This window comes from Phoca vitulina, unplaced genomic scaffold (assembly GCF_004348235.1).
Source record: "Phoca vitulina isolate PV1807 unplaced genomic scaffold, GSC_HSeal_1.0 scaffold6, whole genome shotgun sequence".
NCBI classification, from domain to species: Eukaryota; Metazoa; Chordata; class Mammalia; order Carnivora; family Phocidae; genus Phoca; species Phoca vitulina.
Window position 1 is genome coordinate 55,831,071 of NW_022589709.1, and position 25,330 is coordinate 55,856,400.

The window sequence follows — 25,330 nt, forward strand, 5'->3', positions numbered from 1 at the left end:
TAAATAGATTAAGAAATCTTTTGGACAATATCAAGCAAACATTTACATTATTGGGATTCTAGAAGAAGAGAAAGGTGTAGAAAAGTTATGTAAAGAAATAAGTGAAAACTTTCCTAACCTAGGGAAGGAAATAGATCTCCAAGTCCAAGAAGCACAGAGAGTTCCAAACCAGATGAACCCAAGGAGCTCCAGACCATGGCACACAATAATTAAAATGTCAAAGGTTAAAAATAAAAATAAAGACAGATTTTAAAAGCAGCAAGAGAAAAACAAAAAGTACCTACAAGGGAAAACATGAAGCTATCAGCTGATTTTTCAGCAGAAACTTTGCAGGTCAGGGCAACCCTACTGGGACCCCTCTCACTCCTGTGAGCTTTTTCTGTATCCTTGCTTAATAAACTTCTGTTGCTTTACTCACAAGAAAAAAAAAAAAAAAGAAACTTTGCAGGCCAGAAAGGAGTGGCATTATATATTCAAAGTGCTGAAAGGAAAAACTATAACCAAGTACCTGCAAGGTATTCATATTTGAGGAGAGAGTTTCCTAGACAAATAAAAGATAAAGAAGTTAATACCACTAAACCAGTGTTATAAAAGTAAACTGTGGAGAAGTCAGTAAAAAGGGAAGAGAAGGGGGAAAAGATTTTTTCTTTTACTGTTTTTGTTTTGCTTTTTTTAGAAAGTGTTTGAACTTAGATGACCAGAAAGGTAATATGGACTGTTACTCATTTGGATATTATATATGAACCTCATGGTAACCACAAACTGAAAACCTATGGGAGATACATAAAAAATAGAAAGAAGCCAAACAAAACACTATATTCACCGGTCACAAAGAAAGAGAGCAAGAGAAAAAGAAAGAGAGCAAGAAAGGTGTTTCATAGAAGAACTAAGTAACACAACCAGAAAATAAATTTTAAAAATGGCACTAGGTACACACTTATCAATAATTACTTTAAATGTAAATGGCCTAAATACTCCTATCAAAAGACACAGAATAACAGAATGGATAAAAAAACAAGACCCATCTATATGCTGCCTACAATAGACTCACCTCAGACAAAAAGACACGTACAGACTGAAAGTGAAGGGATGGAAAAACATTCACCATGAAAATGGAAGCCCCCCCCACCAAAAAAAGAAGCCTAGGTAGCAATACTTATATCAGACAAAAGAGACTTTAAAATAAAGACTATAACAAGAGACAAAGAAAGGCATTACATAATGAGAAAGTAATCAATCCAACAAAAGAATATAACAATTGTAATTATCTATGCACCCAACATTGGAGCACCTAAATACATAAAGCCACTGTTAACAGACAAAATGAGAGAAACTGATGCTAATATAATAATAGTAAGGGGACTTTAACAATACACTTACATCAGTGGATAGATCATCCTGACAGAAAATCAATAAGGAAACGTCTTTGAAAGACACATTGGACTAGATGGACATAACAACATACACAGAACATTCCATCCAAAAACAATAGAATAAACATTCTTTTTTTTTTTTTTTTTAAGATTTTATTTATTTATTTGACAGAGAGAGACACAGCGAGAGAGGGAACACAAGCAGGGGGAGTGGGAGAGGGAGAAGCAGGCTTCCCGCTGAGCAGGGAGCCCGATGCGGGGCTCAATCCCAGGACCCTGGGACCATGACCTGAGCCGAAGGCAGACGCTTAATGACTGAGCCACCCAGGCGCCCCATAAACATTCTTTTTCAAGTGCATGGGTAACATACTCCATAATAGATCACATATTAGGTCATAAAACAAGTCTCAATAAATTTAAGAAGAGTCAAATCATATGAATTTTTTTTTTTTACTACAATGGTATGAAACTAGAAACAAATCACAAGAAAAAAAAAAAACTGGAGGGGCGCTTGGGTGGCTCACTTGGTTAAGCGACTACCTTCGGCTCAGGTCATGATCCCAGCATCCCGGGATCAAGCCCCGCATTGGGCTCCCCTCTTGGCAGGAAGCCTGCTTCTCCCTCTCCCACTTCTCCTGCTTGTGTTCCCTCTCTCGCTGTCTCTCTCTCTCTGTCAATTAAATAAATAAATAAAATCTTAAAAATTTTTTTAAGAAAAAAAAAACTGGAGAAAATACAAACACACAGACATTAAACAACATGATACTAAACAGCCAATGGGTCCATGAAGCAATCAAAGAAGAAATGAAAAAACGGGGTGCCTGGGTGGCTCAGTCGGCTAAGTGTCTGCCTTCAGCTTAGGTCATGATCCCTGAGTCCCAGGATCAAGACCCGCACTGGGCTCCCTGCTCAGCGGGGAGTCTGCTTCTCCCTCTGCTTGTGCTCTCTCTCTCTTACTCTCTCTCTCAAATAAATAAATAAAATCTTTAAAAAATATATTAAAATTAAAAATAAAAGGAATAAAAAAATACATGGAGACAAATGAAAACAAAAACACAATGGTCCAAAATCTTCGGGATACAGCAAAAGCAGTTCTAAGAGGGAAGTATAGAGCAATACAGACCTACCTGAAGAAGCAAGAAAAAAATCAAACAATCTAAACTTACACCTAAAAGGAACTACAAAAAGAATAACAAAATCCAAGGTGAATAGAAGAAAGGAAGTAATACAGATCAAAGCAGAAATAAATGACATACAGACTGAAAAAAGAAAAAAAAGGAAAAAATATCAGTGAAACCAAGAACTGGTTCTTTGAAAAGATAAACAAAATTGATAAACCCTTAGCCAGACTCATCAAGAAAAAAAGAGAAAGGACCCAAATAAATAAAATCAGAATCAAGAGAAGTAACAACTGACATCAAGAAATACAAAGGATTATAAGAGCATACTATGAAAAATTATATACCAACAAACTGGACAACCTAACAGAAATAGCTAATTCCTCAAAACACACAATCTTACAAAACTGAACCAGGAAGAAATAAAAAAGTCTTAATAGACCAATTACAATAAGAAAATTGAATTGGTAATCAAAAAACTACCAAAAAGGGATGCCTGGGTTGTGAGTTGGTTAAGTGTCCAACTCTTGGTTCCAGCTCCAGTCCTGATCTCAGGGTTGTGAGATCAAGCCCCATGTCAGGCTCTGCTCTCAGCGTGGAGTCAGCTTGAGATCCTCTCTCCCTCTGCCCCTCCCATTCATGCTCTCTCTCTTTCTCAAATAAATAAATAAATCTTAAAAAAAAACCTACCAAAAGTTCCAGGACCAGATGGATTCACAGATGAATTCTACCAGACATTTAAAGAAGAGTTAATACCTGTTCTCAAAGTAGTCAAAAAAAAAAAAAAAAAAAAAAAAACCCAGAAGAGAAAGGAAAACTTCCAAATACATTCTACGAGGCCAGCACTACCCAGATACCAAAACCAGACAAAGACACAACAAAAAAAGAAAATTACAGGCCAATATATCCCTGGTGAATATAGATGCAAAAATCCTCAACAAAATATTAGCAAACTGTATACAACACATTAAAAAAATCATTCACCATGATCAGATGGGATTTATTCTAGGGATGCAAGGGTAGTTCAATATTTGTGAATCAATCAACATCATATACCACATCTACAAAACAAAAGACAAAAATCATATGATCATCTCAATAGAAGCAAAAAAAGCACTTAAAAAGATTCAACATTCATTCACAATAAAAACTCTCAACAAAATGGGGTTAGAGAGAATATACCTCAACATAATAAAGGCCTTCTACAAAAAACCCACAGCTAACATCACACTCAATGTTGAAAAACTGAGAGCTTTCCCTCCCAGTCAGTAACAAGACAAGGATGTCCATTCTCACCACCTTTTTAAAAATTAATTAATTAATTTGAGAGAGGGAGAGAACAAGAATGAGCTGGAGCGGCAGATGGAGAGGGAGAGAGAATCTCAAGCAGATTCTGGACCCAGTGTGGAGCTGACGCAAGGCTCAATCTCATGACCCTGAGATCATGACCTGAGCCCAAACCAAGGGTTGAATGCTTAACCAACTGAGCCACCCAGGCACCCCCACCCTCACCACTTTTATTCAACATAGTACTGAAAGTCCTCTCCACAGCAATCAGACAAGAAAAAGAAAAAAGAGGCATCCATTTTGGTAGGGAAGTTAAATTGTCACTATTCGCAGAGAGCATGATACTATACGCAGAAAATCCTGAAGACTCAACCAAAAAACATACTAGAATAAATGAATTCAGTAAAGTGGCAGTATACAGAAAACACAGAAATCAGTAGCATTTCTATATACTAACAACAAAGTCATAGAGAAATTTTAAAACAACACCATTTATAATTGCACCCAAAACAATAAAATACCTAGGAATAAACTTGACCAAAGAGGTGAAAAACCTGTACTCTGAAAACTATAAAACACTGATGAAAGAAATTGAAGATGACACTAACAAATGGAAAGATACTGCATGTTCATGGATTAAAAGAATATTGCCAAAATGTCCGTATTACCCAAAGCAATTTATGGTTTCAAAGCAATCCCTACCAAAATACCAACATCATTTTTCACTAAACTACAACAATCAATACTAATATTTGTATGGGGGGGCGGTGCCTGGGTGGCTCAGTTAGTTAAGCATCTGCCTTCGGCTCAGGTCATGATCCCAGAGTCCTGGGATGGAGCCCTGCTTCGGGCTCCGTGCTCAGCAGGGAGTCGGCTTCTCCCGCTCCCTGTCTCCCTCTTCCCTCCCCACTTGTACTCTCTCACGCTCCCTCTCTCTGTCAAATAAATAAAATTTTAAAATAAAATAAAACTTTTATGGAACCACAGAAGATCCCAAATAGCCAAAGCAATCCTGAGAATGAAGAATGAACCTGGAACTATCATGATTCCATATTTCAAGATATACTACAAACCTGCAGAGATCAAAACAGTATGGTACTGGCACAAAAACAGACAAATGGATTAATGGAACAGAATAGAGACCCCAGAAATAAACACACATTTATATGGTCAATTAATCTATGATAAAGGAAGCAAGAATATACAATGAGGAAGAGACAGTCTTTTCAATAAATGGTGCTGGGAAAAACTGAATAGCCACATGTAGAAGAATGAAATTGGACTACTTTCTAACAACATACATAAAACTAAACTCAAAACGGATTAAAGACCTAAACAGGAGACGAAACCATAAAAATTCTAGAAGAGAAGATAGGCAGTAATTTCTCTGATATTGGCCATAGCAACATTTTTCTAGATATGTCTCCTGAGGCAAGGAAAACAAAAGCAAAAATAAACTATTGGGACTACATCAAAATAAAAAGTTTTTGCATAGCAAAGGAAACCATCAACAAAATGAAAAGACAACCTACTGAATGGGAGAAGATATCTGCAAATCATTTATTTTATAAGGGGTTAATATCAAAAATATATAAAGAACTTAAACAACTCAACACCAAAAGAAAAAACAAACAGTCTGATTAAGAAATGGGCAGGTGACCTGAATAGACATTTTCCCAAAGAAGACATACAGATGGGGCGCCTGGGTGGCTCAGTCGTTAAACGTCTGCCTTCGGCTCAGGTCATGATCCCAGGGTCCTGGGATCGAGCCCCACATCGGGCTCCCTGCTCTGCGGGAAGCCTGCTTCTCCCTCTCCCACTCCCCCTGCTTGTGTTCCCTCTCTCGCTGTCTCTCTCTGTCAAATAAATAAATAAAATGTTAAAAATAAATAAATAAAAAATAAAAAAGAAGACATACAGATGGCCAACAGACACATGAAAAGATGCAGCTCAACATGACCAATGATCAGGGAAATGCAAATCATAACCACAATGAGATATCACTCACATCTGTCAGAATGGCTAAAATAAAAAAGACAAAAACACAAGTGCTGGCAAGGATGTGGAGAAAAAGGGAACCCTCTTGCACTGTTGGTGGGAATATAAATTAGTACAGCCACTGTGGAAAACACTATGGAGATTCCTCAGAAAATCAGAAGTAGAAATACCATATGATCCAATAATTTCACTATTTGATATTTACCCAAGGAACGCAAAAACACTAAGTCGAAAAGATATATGTATCCCTGTTTACCACAGCATTACTTACAATAACCAAGACATGCAACCTAAATATCCATCAATAGATGAATGGATAAGGAAAATGTGGCATATACACTATGGAATATTACACAACCATAAAATATGAGATTGTGCCATTTGAGACAACACAATGGACCTAGAAGGTATTATGTTAAGTGAAATAAATCAGACTGAGAGACAAATACCATATGATTTCACACATAAATGGAATCTTAAAAAAATGAATAAACAAAAAGCATAATCAAAACTATAAATACAGAGAACAAACTGATGCTTGTCAGAGAGGGGGTTTGGGCAAAACCGGTGAAGGCGAGAGGGAGGTACAGGCTTCCAGTTATGGAACGACTAAGTCACCGGAATAAAAAGCAGAGCATAAGGAATACAGTCAGTGATACTGTAATATTGATGTAATGAGAGAGATGGTAAGCTACACTTGTGGGGAACATAGCATAATATATAAACTTTCCCTTTTTTTTTTTTTTAAGATTTTATTTATTTGTTTGACAGACAGCAAGCACAAGCAAGGGGAGCAGCAGGCAGAGGGAGAAGCAGATTCCCTGCTGAGCAAGGAGCCCGAAGCAGGACTTGATCCCAGGACCCTGGAATCATGACCTGAGCTGAAGGAAGATGCTTAACCGACTGAGCCACCCATGCGCCCCTAAACTTTTCAAGTCAGTAAGTTGTACACCTGAAACTAATGTAACATTGTGTCAACTATGCCCAAATCTTACGGGGTGCTTGGCTGGCTCAGTTCAGGTTGTGAGTTGGAGCCTCACACTGGGTGTAGAAATTGCTTAAAAATAAAAATCTCTTGGGGCGCCTGGGTGGCTCAGTGGTTAAGCATCTGCCTTCCGCTCGGGTCATGATCTCAGGGTCCTGGGATTGAGCCCCCGCATCGGGCTCCTTGCTCCGAGGGAAGCCTGCTTCTCCCTCTCCCACTCCCCCTGCTTGTGTTCCCTCTCTCACTGTGTCTCTCTCTCTCAAATAAATAAAATCTTAAAAAAAAAAACCATAAAATAAAATAAAAATATCTTTAAAAAGGGGGGGGGCTCAGAGAAAGATGCAAAATGGACTCCAGTGGGAAAATAGCAACTATTGGGAGAAGTTAAAATTCTGATTTTTAAATTTATTATATGCCACACTCAAGAAATATGGGCTACACAAAGAAGAAATCCATCAAAATGGTGAAAACCGCAAACATTTTAACGAGTTTAAAAACAGTTTGTAACATTCCTAGGAGACACAGAAAAATAACAAATATACTAACTCTTGTATAGATAATTCATATGGTTTCTTGGTTGTCCTAAGATTGTACTTAATTGAAAATCATATATAAAATAAGTAGAAAAGCTATGGGTAAAATGCTAACTTACAAGATGTTGGACATTTACATGGTAGTTTCATAATTCTGAAACTGCTCTGTGATTTTGAGACCAATATAAGTAGCTAAGGGACATTAGAAGGATTTTTAAACCTCCATGGTTTAAGTTCCTTATGTTTGAAATTCCAAATGAAAAGAATTTCTTACAGATTAAGAAGTTAGGCTAGCATTTTAAAACACACTGTAAGGGATGCCTGGGTGGCTCAGGTCATGATCCCAGCGTCCTGGGATTGAGCCCTACATCCGGCTCCCTGCTCAGTGGGTAGTCTGCTTCTCCCTCTGCCTGCCACTCCCCTTGCTTGTGTGCTTTCTTTCTCTCTCCGTCAAGTAAATAAATAAAAAATAAATAAAACACACCACATTGTAAGAACAGTTCTCTTTTAGCTGAGATAAAAAAGGTGATCCCATATCTTTATTATTTCAGAATTTTATGTTATAGGTAGGAGGGAATTTTTAAAGTGAGACTGTGAGACTTATTAGCCAAAACCTTTCAAAGTAGTGGTAAAGCTAAAATACAGGGGAGGGAGAAAAAAAATCCCCTTACTATGATTTAGAATAGTTTTTTTTCCCCCCCTGTACAGGACCAAACAAGTATTTTAGGCTTTGTGATTCATACGGTCTCTACTGTAGCTACTCAACACAGACCCTGTAGCAGGAAAGTTGTGTTTCAATAAACCTTTCCTTAAGGGCACTGAAATTTGAATTTCATATAATTTTCACGTGTTACTAAATATCCCTCCAGGAATTTTTTTTGTCCCAACCAATTAAAGACATAAAAACTATTCTTAGCTTGAGAGGCCACACCAAAAGCCACACAAGGCTTAGTGGAAAAGTATAAACATAACCCTCTTCGTAGGAAATATAACAAATGAAGCTTCAGGATTGAAAAGGGTCGTAACCATAAAATAAAGAGGCAGGACGTTTTTTTATGTAGCTAAGGCCTTCGATGCACCTCACAACCCGTTTGAATACCGGGGCCGCAGGGCTTGAGGAGATGAGAAAAGGAGGGGAAATGACAGCTCCGAAGGGCCCGGGGCACTGTGCTAACCGCTGGCCTCTGACTATCACATTTAACCCCCACTGCAACTCTATTAAGAAGATGTAACCCTCCTCTTTTTCGAAGATGAAGGGGCTTAAGGAGCTCAACTGATTGACGCAGTGACGCAGCTATTAAGCGACCAAGTCAAAATTCGAAGTCTGCGGGACCCTGAGAACAAAGGGCGGGGCTCTGGGCCACGGCGCCCGTTTGGATCCGGCCGAGCCGGCCAGAGGGAACAACCTGAGCAGCAGGGTCAAGCGGTCCTCGGGACGCGCCGTCTGGGCGCCGGCGACGTGTGGTGACCCGCCTTCCCCGCCTCCCGCTCCGGAGTCCGCGGGCTCGGTGACCGCTTGCTCTCTGGGTTGCTTCTCCATTCTCCAATTCCTCCGGCGCGAAGAGGAATTGTCTGGGGCGGAAAGATGCAGCCTCAGGACCCGATTTTCCCGCCACTAAATTGACGCCCGGAAAGGGCCGGAGAACCGCCGCACTCCGTCCCGCCCCTTCCGCCCTACGGTCCCACCCCTTCCGCCCTACGGTCCCACCCCTTCCGTCCCGTTCTCTGGTTGCCGTGGTTACTCCTTTCACTCTTATCCTGGCGACTAGTATAAGACCACTAGTAAGAAAAAGTGAAACTTTAGGCATCAGCTTTGTCGAGTGCTGGGCTAGGGGTTGGGTTACAGCCGTTTGGGACACACCCCGGCTCCCGGGAACCGCCTGGAAGCCTGGAAGGGAAAACCCTGACACATATGGTCAATCATCCTTGGCGCTGGGACCGCGGATCTTCGGCACAGCGGTTATTGGACCCATCTTAGCACTCCGTTAACCTTCACAGCCTTGGAAAATGGGTGCACCCGGGCAGGCCAAGAAAGGGAAACAATGGAGGGTTGTTTTGTTTAAGTAGACTTTCGATCTGAGTTCTTAACGTCCAGACACCCCTCGTTTGACGAAGTTCAGGGATACCTAAAGCCCCTACGAGGCAGTGCATATACTTGAACCCCAGACTTGCAGCGTGAAATTTCACTATCAGTAAGATTCGCACTCTGTTAACAGAGTTCTGTGCCCCGACGTGTTAGCTTGTCGACTTACTAGGTTGCAGTTAAGCTTTTCAGCTGGGCGGTGAGCGGGTAATGGAGAAAATGCAGGACGGATAAATCCCTGATTGTAGTTTTTCATTAAGGGCTGTCGCTCTAGCTTTGTAGCAAAAGCACAGGAACTCACACCTCTGAACAAGAAAGCCGAGCATTCCCCTTAAGTAACTAGTTTCCCCTGTGTTACACTTGGTCATACAGTGCGCGCTCTCCCTTCTTCCTCTTCATTATCAAATTAACAACTCCCGGTATAATTTCGATTCAAAAGGATGTAAGTAAGACCGTAGATTCGCCACTCCTACCCTCAAACTCCTGGAAAAGCATGGTTTCCTTTCATTTTTTATTTTACACAAAAAGGGCAATGTTACTGTTTTTTAGGTTTACCCTGAATGTCTTCCAATATCTCACATCAATCGCATACTTTTAAGCAGTTGCCTATCTGGTGTCCCAGGCCAAATTTGGGACAAAGACAATGCAGTAATTCCTTTCAGCAGGAATCAGAATCATGGGGAGGACTAGTTAAAACCGACTGCTAGGTGGGTGGGAGGATGAGTGAAATAGGTGAAGGGGCTTAAGAGCAGACTTAATGTGATGAGCACAGAGTAATGTAGAGAACTGTTGAATGGCTATGTTGTGCACCTGAAATTAATATAACACTGTATGTTAATTTTACTGGCATTTAAATTGGCATTAAATAAAAACTCCCAAGTTTTTATTCTGATTTTCATTTCTAACAAATGCCCAGGTGATATTCATGATGCTGGATTGGGATGACACTTTGAGAACCACTGGGGGTAATGGATTATAACTGATTTTTAAAAATCCAGAGTAAAACAAAAAGGGAATATGTAGGTGTGGAGCTATTCTTTAGAGAATGTCCAATAATATAGAAGGGATAATACAATTAGCTAACTACCATCATGTGACTCCTAGTGAGGTAAATGATTCAAAGTTAATATCATTAATGGATAATAAAACTAAAGATTACAGCAAAGCTGTATTAGATGGTTACCATCTTTTTTTTTTTTTTTAAGATTTTATTTATTTATTTGAGAGAGAGAATGAGAGAGAGAGAGAGAGCATGAGAGGGGGAGGGTCCGAGGGAGAAGCAGGCTCCCTGCCGAGCAGGGAGCCCGATGCGGGACTCGATCCCGGGACTCCAGGATCATGACCTGAGCCGAAGGCAGTCGCTTAACCAACTGAGCCACCCAGGCGCCCAGATGGTTACCATCTTAACCAGATGATCAAACTCAGTATCATCAGTAGCTTAACAACTAATATGTGACTCCAAAATGATGCATAACTTGTACAAATCACCTATATTCTTGCTAGAATGCATAACCTGAACTTAACTATGAAGAACCAATCAGACAAGAAATCTAGAATGATGGGGTGCCTGGGTGGCTCAGTCGTTAAGCATCTGCCTTCGGCTCAGGTCGTGATCCCAGGGTCCTGGGATTGATTCCCGCATCCGGCTCCCTGCTCTGCGGGAAGCCTGCTTCTCCCTCTCCCCCTGCTTGTGTTCCCTCTTTCATTGTGTCTCTCTCTATCAAATAAATAAATAAAATCTTAAAAAAAAAAAAGAAATCTAGAATGACGGACATTCTATAAGGCAAACAGACTGGACAATTCACGTCCATGCCTTGAAAAACAAAAAGCAGGACAACTACTGTATATGGGAAACAAATTTTGATTGGAACCTGTTTTGGAAAAAAGCTTGTAAAACATCTTTGAAACAATGGAGGAAATCTGAATATGCACTGCATATTACATATGGAGTTGTTAATTGTCTTAATGTGATAAAGATTATGGTTATTTAGGAAACTGAATTATTAGATGCATGATGAAATATTTTAAGGTGACATATTGAAATCTAAAATTTACTTTGAAATGACTCTGAAAAAGAAAAATAGATGCACACACATATAGATATGCTCCCAACATACATACTTTTCTTTCTTTATACCTGTAATTTAATATTTGCCTACAAAAGTACCTAGAACTTTGTCCCCTAACAGGAAAAAAAATCTTTTTTATATCTTTGGAATATTTACAGAAGTCATTCAAATACTTATCTACAGAGAAAACATTAAGTTTCAAAAAGGCTTTTTAAAGACCCCCATTTCCAACAAAATTAAAAAATCACCAACACGAAAATGTTCGACAAAAAACTTTAAAAGAAACCGACTACTTAGAAAATTAGCAGTTAAATAATCTCCAGATCACAAAGAACCACAAAAGAAATTATAATGACCAGAAATAGATAAGAAGGAGCGCTTCAGAAACAAGCTATCTCAAAGAAAATGTATAAATGCTTTTATCACCAAAATACATTGAGTATTTAACTTAAACTAGAAAATAACAAAAGAAAAAGATGGTGAGAATAGTGTAAAAGCTAAAACTACAAAATAAAGGTCATAGAAATGTAACACCAAAACGGATTCTTTCAAAATACCCCCCCAAAAAACAAAATCTCCATGCAAGCCTGGTTAGAAAATAAAATATTTAAGATCAGGAACAAGAAACAAGATATAATTACATACACAGCTATAATTTTAAAAACCTAGAATAGAGTATTTCCTATTAATGGGGGGGGATAATTCCTAAAAAACACCAAATGACAATGGAAAACATATCATTTTAAGCAGATCCAGGCCAAATGATTGTAAAAGTTTAATTAAGCTAGTTTCAAATGAATGAATAAGGATTTCAAAGTATGTGATATAAAAATGAAAACCTCTTTAATCCACCTTAAACCTGGTAAAATACAAGAAAAACTAGAAAACCATACCAACAACAAAAACTGGGCCAATTTCCCAAACAAGCTGCAAAATTTTCTAGAAGAAACAGATTAAATCTATGTAAGATGAGCAAGAATTCATTCCACTTTAATAAACCTCTAATGTGGAATATTATACCATATTAATAACCCTAATAACATCATAAGCTGAAAAAGTAAATGAATTTCCACAGCCTTGCCAATTAACAACTCTAAACAAAAACAGAAAAATACCTAAAATATAAAGACTACTTAAAGCCTAACAACAAAAATATTAAATGATAAAAACACTTGAGATGTCTAACCCAGAAACAACACAGGGATTTGCCTATTATGATTATGTTGGAGACTTTTTTTTTTTAAGATTTTATTCATTTATTTGACAGAGAGCTAGCACAAGTAGGCAGAACGGCAGGCAGAGGGAGAGGGAGAAGCAGCAGGCTCTCTGCTGAGCGGGGAGCCCCACCCGGGGCTCGATCGGGGCTCCATCCCAGGACCCTGGGATCATGACCTGAGCCAAAGGCAGACGCTTTAATGGACTGAGCCACCCAGGCGCCCCAATGTTGGAGATTCTAATACAGTAAATATCATAAACATTGAAAAAATAAAATTTTTAATTTTAAGGCCTAGGTTTAAGGTTTTCTACTCCATTAAAAACAAATTGAATAAAAAAAAATTAAGAATACTGGTATCAGCTGGGTAAGAAAACTACAACTAGCAATAAAAAGATAGGTGGGAAATAGATCCCATTCACAATAGTGACAAAAAACCACAAACCCAACAATAAACTTCAGTTATATAATTAAAATTCTAATATTCTATTGGAGGGCATGCAACAAGCCTTGGAGGAAAGTGCTTCTGGATAAGACAGGTCTACTCAAAACCTCCGAGTTTTTCTGTTAACTGGACATAACTTTATAAATTTCTTATGTTTGAAATTGCCCCCAAATATCTGAAAAATAGTGCTAGCTTCATCTTATCAGATAATGTTAATAGTTTTACATTGTTTATCACAGGAAAAAACAAGTAGAAATATTTAGATCAGGAAATGATAGATGGGTGGGACACCTGAGGGGTCAGATGGTTAAGTTCTGCCTTTGGCTCAGGTCATGATCCCAGGGTCCTGGGATCAAGACCCACATCCAGCTCCCTGCTTAGCGGGGAGTCTGCCTCTCCCCCTGCTCATGCTCTGTCTCAAATGAATAAATAAAATTTTTCTAAAAAAAAAAAAGGAAATGATAGATGGGCATTGTTTCAATTCAGGTTGACAAGGATAATTTTGATCATGTGGTATGAGCATAAATGGGCACCTATCTGTCAGAGTCCTACCTTATCCCATATACAAAAAGTTTGAGGGATTATAAATATAATGGGTAAATTTTAGAATTTTAGAAGATGTTTACAGTTTGGGGATAGAGTTGACCTTAGGACTGAAAATCCAGGGGCACCTGGGTGGCTCAGTCAGTTAAGCATCTGCCTTCGGCTCGGGTCATGATCCCAGGGTCCTGGGACTGAGCCCCACGTTGGTCTTCCTGCTCAGCGGAGAGCCTGCTTTTCCCTCTCCCTCTCCCTCTGTTTGACAGAGACAGCGAGAGGGAACACAAGCAGGGGAAGTGGGAGAGGGAGAAGCAGGCTTCCTGCTGAGCAGGGAGCCCGATGCGGGGCTCGATCCCAGGACCCTGAGATTATGACCTGAGCCGAAGGTAGACGCTTAACCGACTGAGCCACCCAGGCGCCCCTAAAATCTTTAGATCTTTAAAAAAAAAAAAAAAAAAAAAGGACTGAAAATCCAAAAGCAACTACAGGAAAAAAAGTAGATTTGATAATACACAAACTTTAAAGTGTCTGCATGACAAAAGAGCATAAACAGTCAAAAGGCAAAAGACAAAATGGGAAAACCTCACATATTGATAAGTAGTCAACAAAAATTTATTCAACTAGCCATCAAAACTATAAATTACAACAGCAAACAAGATAGATTTTTTGCCAAATTCACAGAAATTGGAGAATCATTGCCTTCAGTTCTGGCACGGACACACAGGAATCCAGCACTTTTGTACACTGCTGATGACACTGAAAGTCATCTTTCGTTAAGTACCTGCCAAAACTTAGTACATATTCTGGAGAACCCAGTGTACAAAAAGGAAAGTGTTATTTAATGATAATAAAGACATTTGTCTGTAGGAGCAAAGAGGAAAAGCAATGTGAAGGTCAAGAGCAGAATGGTTGAACACACTGTAGTGTATCGTACTATGGAATGTAATGACCAAATACAGGCAAGGCCTATACATGTTCAAAGGAATTGCTTATATATAGAATGATCCCATTTCTTAGAAATCCCTGTAACAATTTATATGCATGTCTGTGTTTATAGAAGAAGTATCGAAGGATCTATCCCAAACTGTTGATACCTTCAGATGGATGGGATTGAGCTGTAGGAGTGGGGGGTAAAGAGTAAATTAACTTTTCTAGATACTTTTGTAGGTTTTGAGGATCCACTTTTATTTGATCAATAAACAATAAAAAGGTAAAGTAGGTTTAAAATATAAAGTTCGTATTTTTGCAAGTGAAAAAATGATACTAGCTGAGGTTGATAAGAAATAGTGGTAGAAGTAAAAACTACTTAGAATTATAGCAGCAACCACCAGAAGAAACAGAAAATGGGGAGCGGGGGCGTCCTAAGGATGAGATGGCAGGCTTTTAAGCAGAACAAGGCTGCATATTCTCCAAGACAATTGGGCTTATGTGAAGTATGCCCTACAGAAGGGCTTTAAATGCCTTCATGACCACAGTAATCCATATTAAGAAAGCGAAAGCCAAATACATAAAACAAGAACCACACAAGTAACAATTATGTATGTGAGTTGGGTCCCAATAAACTGAAAGCACTTTTTATACTCCCCATCATACCTTTAACACAACTTTTAGGTTATCCTCAAGGAGGAAAGTAGTGACATTCAAATGAGTTAAGGTATAAGAAGTAAAAAGGACCACAAACTTTATTAAAAGTAGAGGTAACATATAATATGTACAGATGGCACATGGTGCCAATTTTATTTGCAGTTATAGTACTCCAACTCATGTTTACAAGTTACACCTTTGCCACAGCCTTGGCTAAATCTTGAACTAGTGCAGAATTTAGCTGTGCCAGAGTGCTGATCTTAGCATGCTTAGATGTGGCATACTTGTTCTTGATAGTCTAGAAGAGAAAAGCATAGTAGTTAATGAAGGCAAAGAGGAAAACATTGTTAAGATCCCATGGTGCAGATATTCACTTAAAACATCAAATACTTAAAAATAAGGTATGCATCGGGGTGTCTGGGTGGCTCGGTAGGTTAAGCATCGAACTCTTGATTTCGGTTCTTGTCATGATCTCAAGGTTGAGCTCAAGCCCTGCACCGGGTTATGCACTGGGTGTGGAGTCTGCTTAAGATTCTCTCCCATAAAGGGGCACCTGGGTGGCTCAGTCGTTAAGCGTCTGCCTTCGGCTCAGGTCATGATCTCAGGGTCCTGGGATCGAGCCCCGCATCGGGCTCCCTGCTCATGGGAAGCCTGCTTCTCCCTCTCCCACTCCCCCTGCTTGTGTTCCCTCTCTCGCTGTGTCTCTCTCTGTCAAATAAATAAATAAAATCTTTAAAAAAAAAAAAAAAGATTCTCCCATAAAATAAGACGAAATCAGAGATGGAGACAAACTATAAGAGACTCTGAATTTTAGGAAACAAACTGGGGGGTGCTGGAGGGGAGGTAGGTGGGGGGATGGCGTAACTGGGTGATGGGCATTAAGAAGGGCATGTGATGTAATGAGCCCTGAGTGTTATATGCAACTGATGAATCACTGAACTCTACCTCTGAAACTAATAATACAGTATATGTAAATTAATTGAATTTAAATAAAATTTTAAAAAATCTCTCTCCTTCTGTACCCACCTCCTCCCACCTCTAACTCCCCCCCAAAAAAAGATTAAAAAAAGAAAAATAAGTCATGCATTTGCAGTCATGAAATCTTAAGTATTTTCACTCTGCACCCTCCCACATCCCCCCCAACATCTACAGTACCCCTGACTTACCATGTGCTTTGTAAGCCCACGATTCACCATGACTATATTCTTAGCGAGGTGTTGCATAACATTTAGAAGGGATTCTTCAGTGTATGAGAGATAATGCTGTAGAGTTGGTGTCTATGGCAACAAAAGTTAATGTTAGAAATGCTCATCAACAATGCTTTTCATAAAATTTCTGTATCTTAGTCAAGAGTAGGGTAGGAAGAGATTCCATAGGACTGATTATAACTGAAATTTAAGATAAATTTAAGATGCTTTCTTCCCCAGGTACTCTTCTTTCATGCTTCTCTAGGACCCTGTATTTAAAAATCTATTATACACGTGCTCAAATTCTTTGACACCAACATTCTCATGCATAGTTCTACTCCAAGGGCGCAGAGTAGCACATGGCAAACAGGAGAAATATTTGGTGAATCAAAGGAGTATGAATGAACTTCTAGCATGTCATTTGACCTGAGTGTCTTCTTCTATATAGAAAGATGAAATTAGGTAATGAAGTGGGAGTATCCGATGAACACACAAATAAGATAATCATTTTTAATCATTCTCTCAGTAGATGCTATATTTTTAGAAACCATTAGAATTGTCCTTTAATGTAAAAAGTCCAGTATTCATGCAAACATCACTTACAATTTAAAAGCTTAGGGTAACCTAAGTCTATGGGACAGAGCTTACCCATTCACCGTTATCAAGAATTTTCAGTGCTAAGCAAAAAGCTCCTGCTGCAATCTGAGAAGGAGGAAAGTGCACCATATCGTAGTCCAACATAGTTAGTTCCATCAGGTATTTGGCCAAAGTATGTTGTTCAACATCAACCTGAAACAAAACCCACAGGTCTCAACTTCAGTCAGAGAATTCTGTATTGGCAATAAGCAGTACGCCCGTAACTATAATTACAATGTTTGTCTATTGACTCTCAAATGCAATTGCCCATAGAAGGCCTTAATGAAAATATTAATATACAGCCTGATTGGAAATAAAGAACATTTTTATGTCTTCCTCATGCAGATTTATAAGTCAGCTGAATTAGATCTGCTTGATTAGCAGTATTTCATCATGTACCATACTAAAGGTTACCAAAGAAATCTGTACCTCTCCAATCTTAGATGCTCTCCGAAGGAAATGCAGGGGTAGAGGGCGGCCCAAACCAAAATTTAAAGATCTTAGAATCTTCATTTCCATCTGTCTGATTTGGTGTTTAGTGTAAGTGTTGTCAGTCACAAAGGCAAAGTCACCAATTTCTGGAGGGTACATTTCTTCATATTTGCTTGCAATAAACATGGCAGTGACACCAACCAGCTGCAGCATCTTCTTGGGCACACAATTATTCTGCAATGGGAATTCCAACTGGATGAACAACTAATATGTACTTGAAAAAGGAGACAACAGAGCTATGAAGGGGACATGGGAAAAACACTCTCACAGCAAAATCTTGACACTACCCCAAGACAGATGTTAGCTGGAAAAAGTCTTTTTTTTAAGATTTTATTTATTTATTTGAGAGAAAGAGAGCATGAGCAGGAGGGAGGGTCAGAGGGAGAGGAATAAACAAACAGACTCCCCGCTGAGCAGAGAGCCCCATGCGGGGCTTGATCCCAAGACTCAGATCATGACCTGAGCCGAAGGCAGATGCTTAACAGACTGAGCCACCCAGGTGCCCCTGAAAAAGTCTGTTTATGACTCTGCTAGGATCCTGGAAGGGAGAACCCTCAATTACTGAATTATGCTCACCTGCATGAACCGATCAATAATAGAAACAGTCATGTACATGGTCTCCTGCAGTAACCTGAATTTCATTTGAACCTGTACTAGCCAGTCAATAAGGATGGCTCTCATGTTTCCAGTGACTTCACGACCCAGTAGGTATTTTGGTCTGACTGCTTGCTCTTCCTGCAAAAGAATGCTGATTATCCTTTAGAGGCAAGACTCCATGTGACATTTCTGTCCACAAATATTAGTCACCACAGAATAGTAATGCAGAGTTCAGAATCTCTAACAGTGCTCAACTTAATTACTCATACAGTCACGACATATAGCTGTCACTGAGGAAGAAAGCAAACCTTAAATAGGACAGTTTGACAGGTTTTTCGTTATGCACAGATCTCATTATGTTCAACCTACCATCACTGCTACTTGCCCACACTCTGTACCCACTTCATCCCAGACAAAGCTATCATGCCATCATCTTAAATCTTTTCACTTGATTCTAAACCCAGAACCTGAGCTGTATGAAGTAGGGAAAGCTAGCAGCAGCTACTTCCCAGGTCAGCTGGAACCTGTGTGCTACCCACTCTCCTGCTCTAGGATTTAAACCCCCAAAACACTACAGAGAGAAAGAATGAACCATCAAGGACCAGCACATATGCCTGCTAAACCCACTTGGCCAAGCTGTAATTTTATTAAAAAGAAGGGAGAAAAAAACCAAAGTGGAAGGCTGGTCCTGGCAAGGAAGTTTCTGTAGGACAATCCTATAGAAAATGGATGCCCAAAGAAGAGAATGCATTATTAACAAACAGTTGGGCAAATTTGGTAGTGTGCAGCTTATTAGCATACAGAATGCTTCCTTGTCTTGGGGTGGGGGACAAATGCCACTAATAGGAAGTTTCAGAAGTGATATGAAATGAAAGAAAACCAAAAACTTTTTTTGAGCGTACTCCACTTGGACACAAAGAACAATTTCCCTGGTATCACATGCACATCAGCCACAATGAGCCAAAATGCCTTGTGTTCCTGCTGGTTATTTTTCAGCATATTTTCCGTTACCATCTCTCTCCTGCCTCTAATCCTCCAACTCAGAGCCTGGGACTTGCCCACTCTTAACTGTGATAGACATAAGTATATCATTCAACCTATGGACATTTGTTAGCGTTATGGTATTCACTGTCACTTTGAACTTTACCTGTTCAAAATGGCAAATACAGATGTCCTTAGTTTGATTAGTGACTTTTGATTTTTGGTACTCTGTGAATGAGAATTTGAAAGTGGAATCTACTGTTAAGAAATACTGTTCACATCCTGCTTGAATTATTATAAACTGTCAGTGGAAAATGTCTTTTTTTTTTTAAAGATCTTATTTATTTATTTGACAGAGAGAGACACAGCTAGAGAGGGAACACAAGCAGGGGGAGTGGGAGAGAGAGAAGCAGGCTTCCTGCTGAGCAGGGAGCCCGATGCGGGGCTCCATCCCAGGACCCTGGGACCATGACCTGAGCCGAAGGCAGACGCTTAACGACTGAGCCACCCAGGCACCCCGGAAAATGTCTTTAAATAAAGTTAAATGCAGTTTAAAAAAACAAAGATTCTAAAAATAATACAGACCTCAAGTTGTCTCAGATAAGCATAAATATCTTTCACATATTCACTGCAAAGGTTTGGATCAGCTCCATCTTCTGCATCCACATCATTCACTGCAAGAATTACATCAGAGAATGCCTGACACAGATATTCTTCTGCAGGGGCACATCCAGATGTTTCCATTGGGCTTGGAGAGGGAGTATCAACCTTGAAAGAGAGAGACCTTTTGAAATAATAGCAAAGAGGAGCATACAATCTAGGAATGAAGACCCAATTATTGGTACTAACTCAACAGACCAACTGCTAAATAGAAATATAATTCATAATTCATTTCCTTAAAGGAAAAGTATCTTTCTTTTCAAATTTATTCAATTTCTCCTTAGGACGTGATTAATACAAAAAGCGAAAAGCCAAAACAGACTGAGCAGATTTTAAGTTAGCAGAACCTAAACACCAATGGGTAAAACAGAGAAAAAGCAAACAAAATCACATTCTAGACTTTCCTCCAAAGGAAATGAGTAAACAATCTGTTTATCAGCATCATGTTAAGTCAATCCAAATGAATGACAGTCTTTAGTCTTTATATCAAAACATGGACTGCTTCTCACTGCCCAGGAAAACTCAAGTTCGGTCCTGACTACTAAGGATTAACAAAGCTTGTTATTTTTTTTTTAAGATCTTATTTATTTGTCAGAGAGAGAGAACACAAGCAGGGGGAGTGGCAGGCAGAGGGAGAAGCAGGGTCCCCGCTCAGCGGGGAGCTCCTTGTGGAACTCGCTCTCAAGACCCAGGAATCATGACCTGAGCTTAAGGCAGACGCTTAACCACCCAGGCGTTCCCCAGTTTGTTATTATTATTAGCCGTTTCCTTCAAACTCCAGTTATCCCTTTGTTCAAACATTTATGGGCATTTTCTTCTAGTCAAGCTCTGTGCTAGACACTGCCTTTATAGTGTCCTCAAAGGGCTTTGAATTTAGAAGAGAGAAGTAAATGAAATGAGACTGATTCTAGTAACAAGGGTGAGGGTAACTTAGGCAAAGTTCCCGGAGTTGATGCTTGAGCTGCTTTGAAGGATGAAAGGTTACTGTCTGAAAGAATGAGAGAGGGGCGCCTGGGTGGCTCAGTCGTTAAGCATCTGCCTTCGGCTCAGGTCATGATCCCAGGGTCCTGGGATCGAGCCCCACATCGGGCTCCATGCTCCGCAGGAAGCCTGCTTCTCCCTCTCTCACTCCCCCTCTGCTTGTGTTTCCTCTCTTGCTGTCTCTCTCTCTGTGTCAAATAAATAAATAAATAAAATCTTTAAAAAAATAAAACAATGAGAGTGAGAAAGGCCTTTTTTAGTAAGTTGGAGAGCAAAGTCAAGAATCAGTATGGGACTTTCAAGGAAACCTCACGTAGTTTGGTATGGCCAGTTGAGAGACTGTGCATGCTCTAGGTTTCATGTGTTATATCCAGAATGTCAATACTAAAGCAATAGCCTCAAATCTCCTATCCTTAGATATAAGGAGCTGGGCTGAATGACTACAGATCATTTTCTCAACTGGTTTTAACTATTATTTGTTTCTTAATTTAAAGATGTAATTGTCTTATTAAGTGATTCATGAAGTGAGCATCATCCCATCTAGCAAGTAGAGATGCTCCTTAACTATGTTTTACTTTATTTTTTTTTAAAGATTTATTTATTTGAGAGAGAGTGAGAGTGAGAGAGCACAAGCAGCGGGGAAGCCGCAAAGGGAGAGGAAGCAGACTCCTTCGCTGAGCAGGGAGCCTGACGTGGGGCTTGATCCCAGGACCCTGGGATCATGACCTGAGCTGAAGGTAGATGCTTAACCGACTGAGCCACCCAGGCACCCCCTTAACTACGTTTTAAAAATTAGAGCTTCATTAAATGCAGTTCATTATAATTTCAGCAAAGGAGCCCCTTCTACGAGCAGTGTTTCTCCTTCACAGGAGTGGATACATTTATGTAACTGATATTTAATAAGTTCTTAGTCTTAGTTTTTGAGGCTGTTAACTCATCTACTCTCTGAAAAGCTACATTTTCTTTCTGCTTTACACCTTTGTTCCAATGTTACAGGATTATTAAATACTCAGTGGCCACATTAGGGATTAAAAGGATTCAAGATAATCTGTTTCAGTCAATAAATTCTGGTCAGATGGCTTGTGCCAAAGACCGCAAAATGTTTGGTCCATGCAGCTCTCACCCAATACCTCAATACCACTCACGGGGGGGGGGGGGTGCAGTATAAGAAAATGATGAAGAGCCTAGCTTCTGAAGCCAGATGGCCTGGGTTTACATCCATAGGTGCCACTGATTAGATGTGTGACTCTAGAAAAATTACTTAATACTTCTCTAAGCCATTATCTAAAAGGTAAAGGTAATAATACAAGTAAGAGTCCATGTAAAGCTTATGCCAGTTAAAAGCACTTCAAGTGCAGAGCAGAGAGTACCTCCTGCTAAGTACTCTATAAATGTTACTAGTATTACTATTTGTTCAAATGCTATTCCATGTATTATAAAACGAGGGGAAAGAAACACCCAACAGACTGGATGGAGAAAAGCAGAGTAAATTTACCAAAATAGGCTCAGGCGAGAGTTTTTCTTCTTTGATGGGCTCAGGTTCTGGCTCTGGTTCTGGCACAGGCTCAGGCACGGGCTCGGGTGCCTTTTCCAGAGGTTTAGGTATTTTTTTAGCAATAACTTTTCCAGGAACCAGAGTTTTTGCTTCCTGTGGATGAAAGGACGAAAATGAAATGTTTCCCCACCAAGGGTCACAGCTGTAGGGTGAACTCTTAAGACAGAGCAGTTGGCTCAGGAAGATAGTTACCTTTTTCAGAGGCAGTTTGGCCTGTGGTTGTTCGCTGACTTTGTTACCAATGTCTCCGAGAGCCGTTCTTGGCCTCAGCCCGGGTTTGGAGGCCGCAGTCGTGGCCAGAGGCACGCGCTTTGCGCCTGCCATACTGATCTTCGCCTTATTTTCAACATTAACTTTCGTGTTCTGAAAGAAACAAGACCACTTTGAGGGCCGGCCCAACCAGCCACGTTAGAGTTAAGTCAAGGGTCAGTGAAGGTGGGGCAAGAGAGAAGCTCTCAGAAGAAAAGCTGGCTGTAAAAACTGGGTTCCGAAGGGAAACCGGGGTTCCAGGATCTACGCTTCGGCTGTGACAAGCCCATTTCTTCCAGAACCTCTTCACTCTCCTATTGAGGGGCTGCCTGCTTAATCCCCGGCGACTCTGAACTCTAATTTACATTTGAAAGGAAATCGGAAAAGCCTCCAAAGGCAGCACCTTCTCCCCGGGAAAGGGGATACGCGGTTGGTGGGAGCTCACTCAGGGGGCCTCTACCACATTTTAAAAGAGGGTTCCTGTCGACCCTCCACCGCCCTCCCCCCCCCGCGCCAAACATTCATCCACGGACGGCCCCGTCCTCTTCCTCTCTCCGCCAGGCCCCCAAACGCCCCCACCGTGCCAGGGGCCCACCGATCCCCCTATCCTCCTCCCCAAATCGCTGCCTTAGTCCACTCGGGGAATGGGGGGGGGGGTGCTCCGGCAAGGGACCGAGGACGAGAGGACACGCAGCGAGCGAGGAAGGCCGCGCTGGCTCACCCTGGTGACCCGGAGCGCCATGGCTTCGTCTTCACCAGGCAGCTGCTCAGTGGGGAGAAGCAGAGCGCGGGAGCCACCAACGAGCCGGGGACCTGAAGCCACCGCAGATCAACAGCCGTTCCTCCGCAGCACGCCGGGAGGAGCCGGGCCGGGCCTCGGGTTTAAACCCCGCACTGCTCCCTCCTTATTGGTCAGTTCGTGGCACTCGCTCCCTTCCCATTGGCGGCTGCCTGTTCCTCCGAGAATGCGTTTCCTGGGCGACCCCGCGGAGACGTTCGGGGGCGGGCGGGGCCAGGCCTTCGCTCCCCGGGCAGCTGTGCGGCCAGCTGGGGAGGCGAGCCGGAGGTGCGCGACCCACCTGCGGGGAGCGGGGTGTGCTGGTGCGCCGCGGGAGCCAGCCGGGGGCACGGCTGGTATCCCTGCGGCGGGGGACAGTGGAGCCGCCTGACTTTGAGAGCCTGAGCAGCAGTTACGGCTCTGGTCCCACTTACTGTTACACAGTTTCCTCTTTGCTTTGGCATGTAGCAGGAAAGGCTTTTATATACATTCTTTCATTTGACTATTCAGCAGCCCTCTGGGTGAAGGGCCTGAAGCTCAGAGAGGCTTTGAGTGACTTTCCCAGAGTCACAAATTCGTAACATGGGAAATAAACTTCCCTGATGTTTCCACAACACTAATGGTCTGTTAAAAACATTGTCAGCTTCTTAATCTGCCCGATTACTTTAATCGAATTGCTTCCCAGAGCCAATCTTTTGTTTTAGCTGTTTATTTGAAAATAATTTTAAACTTAGAGAAGTTGCAAACAAAACTATTACAAGGAACACATGTATACCTTTTGCCCAGATTCAAGTATCCTTAACATATTACCTCATTTGCTTTACCATTAGATCTATGTCTAACTGTATATAAAAATTTTCTTCCTGAAACATTGAAGGGGAAGTTATATATATTTATGGCCCTTGATCCCTTAATTCTTTGGTGTGTATTTCCTAAGAAAAAAGGTATATTCTCCTACATAACCGGAATAGTTATTAACTTCATAAGTTTACATTATTACAATATTTCATGCAGTCTAGTTTATATTCCAGTTTTGTTAGTTGATCTGATAGGGTCCCTTATAGTATTTTCTCTCCCCAGGACGGGATGCTGTCTAGGGCCAGATGTTACATTTAGCTTCCTTTAATCTGGAATAGTTCCCACAGCTTTTCCTACAATGCATAGGATAGCTCCCACCCTCCCAAGTACACACAAATAATTATCCAGCCCAAAATGTCAATAGTCTGGACATGCCAAACTTGAGAAATCTTGCCAACTGTGTACATACCTATAGACTCATTTCTATTCAGTATGCTAGTTTTTTATGCTTAATTAGCATAAGTATCATGGATCACCTCCTTTCTTTATGATACTTAAAAATTTGGGGTGCCTGGATGGCTCAGTCAGTTAAGCACCTTTGGCTCAGGTCATGATCCCAGGGTTCAGGGATTGAGCTCCACGCCGGGCACCCTGCTCAGTGGAGAGCCTGCTTTTCTCTCTCCCACTGCTGCTCCCCCTGCTTGTGCTCTCTCTCTGTCAAATAAATAAATAAATAAATAAATAATCTCTAAAAAACAAAAACTTATGTGACTTTCTCCTCAGTGAACTACTCAATGTTCACTCCTCTGGCCAAATTAATAGGGCTAACTACATGCCAGGCCCTGTTCTAAGTGCTAGGAATCTAGCTCTGAATGAAAACAGAGAAAATCCTCACTTTCACAAACCCTATATTCCAGTAGGAGAAAAGAGAAACAAAACAGGTAAACAAGTAAGTGAAGTAAAAAGAAAAAAGAAAAAAAAAAAGAAGCCAGATACTACTAAGGGCTAGGCAGAGAATGAAAAGTGATGTAGAGAGTAACTTGGTAGCTACCTTAGACTTGGTGGTCAGGGATAGTCTGAGAAGGTGATGTAACTCCTAGGTTAAGCCGGGGCTTAAATGACAAGAAAGAGAACATTCCCGATAGAGGAAATAGCCTGTGAAAATCCCGTGATAGGAATGAGTTTGTC

At 40.7% G+C, this 25,330-nt stretch overlaps 2 protein-coding genes across 3 annotated transcripts in view; both read right to left on the reverse strand.

Annotated features, from left to right (window-relative positions):
- The window catches only part of CENPH (centromere protein H), a 30,189-nt gene extending 21,270 nt beyond the window's left edge, over positions 1 to 8,919 (reverse strand). The window contains exon 1 of the mRNA XM_032403504.1: positions 8,701 to 8,919. Coding sequence (XP_032259395.1) covers positions 8,701 to 8,834 — 134 coding nt within the window. The 5' untranslated portion in view covers positions 8,835 to 8,919. The remainder of the gene's footprint in view (positions 1 to 8,700) is intronic.
- A 6,417-nt stretch (positions 8,920 to 15,336) lies between these two features.
- CCNB1 (cyclin B1) lies at positions 15,337 to 23,620 on the reverse strand. 2 transcript variants are annotated; one of them, XM_032404283.1, is made up of 9 exons: positions 23,288 to 23,603; positions 22,510 to 22,680; positions 22,258 to 22,410; positions 19,707 to 19,889; positions 18,120 to 18,278; positions 17,481 to 17,717; positions 17,064 to 17,204; positions 16,395 to 16,505; positions 15,337 to 15,526 (listed from the first exon to the last, which is right to left on the reverse strand). In XM_032404283.1, the coding sequence occupies exons 1-9, from the start codon at positions 23,306 to 23,308 to the stop codon at positions 15,419 to 15,421; spliced, it is 1,284 nt and encodes a 427-aa protein (XP_032260174.1). In that variant the 5' UTR covers positions 23,309 to 23,603; the 3' UTR covers positions 15,337 to 15,418. The 2 variants fall into 2 exon arrangements, with proteins under 2 accessions (XP_032260174.1, XP_032260175.1); XM_032404284.1 differs by lacking the exon at positions 18,120 to 18,278 and having other exon boundaries at positions 23,288 to 23,620.
- Positions 23,621 to 25,330: the final 1,710 nt, after the last annotated feature.

What these genes read in the sequence shown, in the direction of transcription:
- CCNB1 (XM_032404283.1), bottom strand. Translation starts at nt 23,308, where the DNA reads ATGGCGCTCCGGGTCACCAGG. An exon ending in GAGCATCTAAGATTGGAGAG is followed by an intron (nt 17,205 to 17,480) that starts GTACAGATTTCT and finishes GTTTTGTTTCAG; the next exon opens with GTTGATGTTGAACAACATAC. An exon ending in GTGGGCTTACAAAGCACATG is followed by an intron (nt 15,527 to 16,394) that starts GTAAGTCAGGGG and finishes TTTCTCTTCTAG; the next exon opens with ACTATCAAGAACAAGTATGC.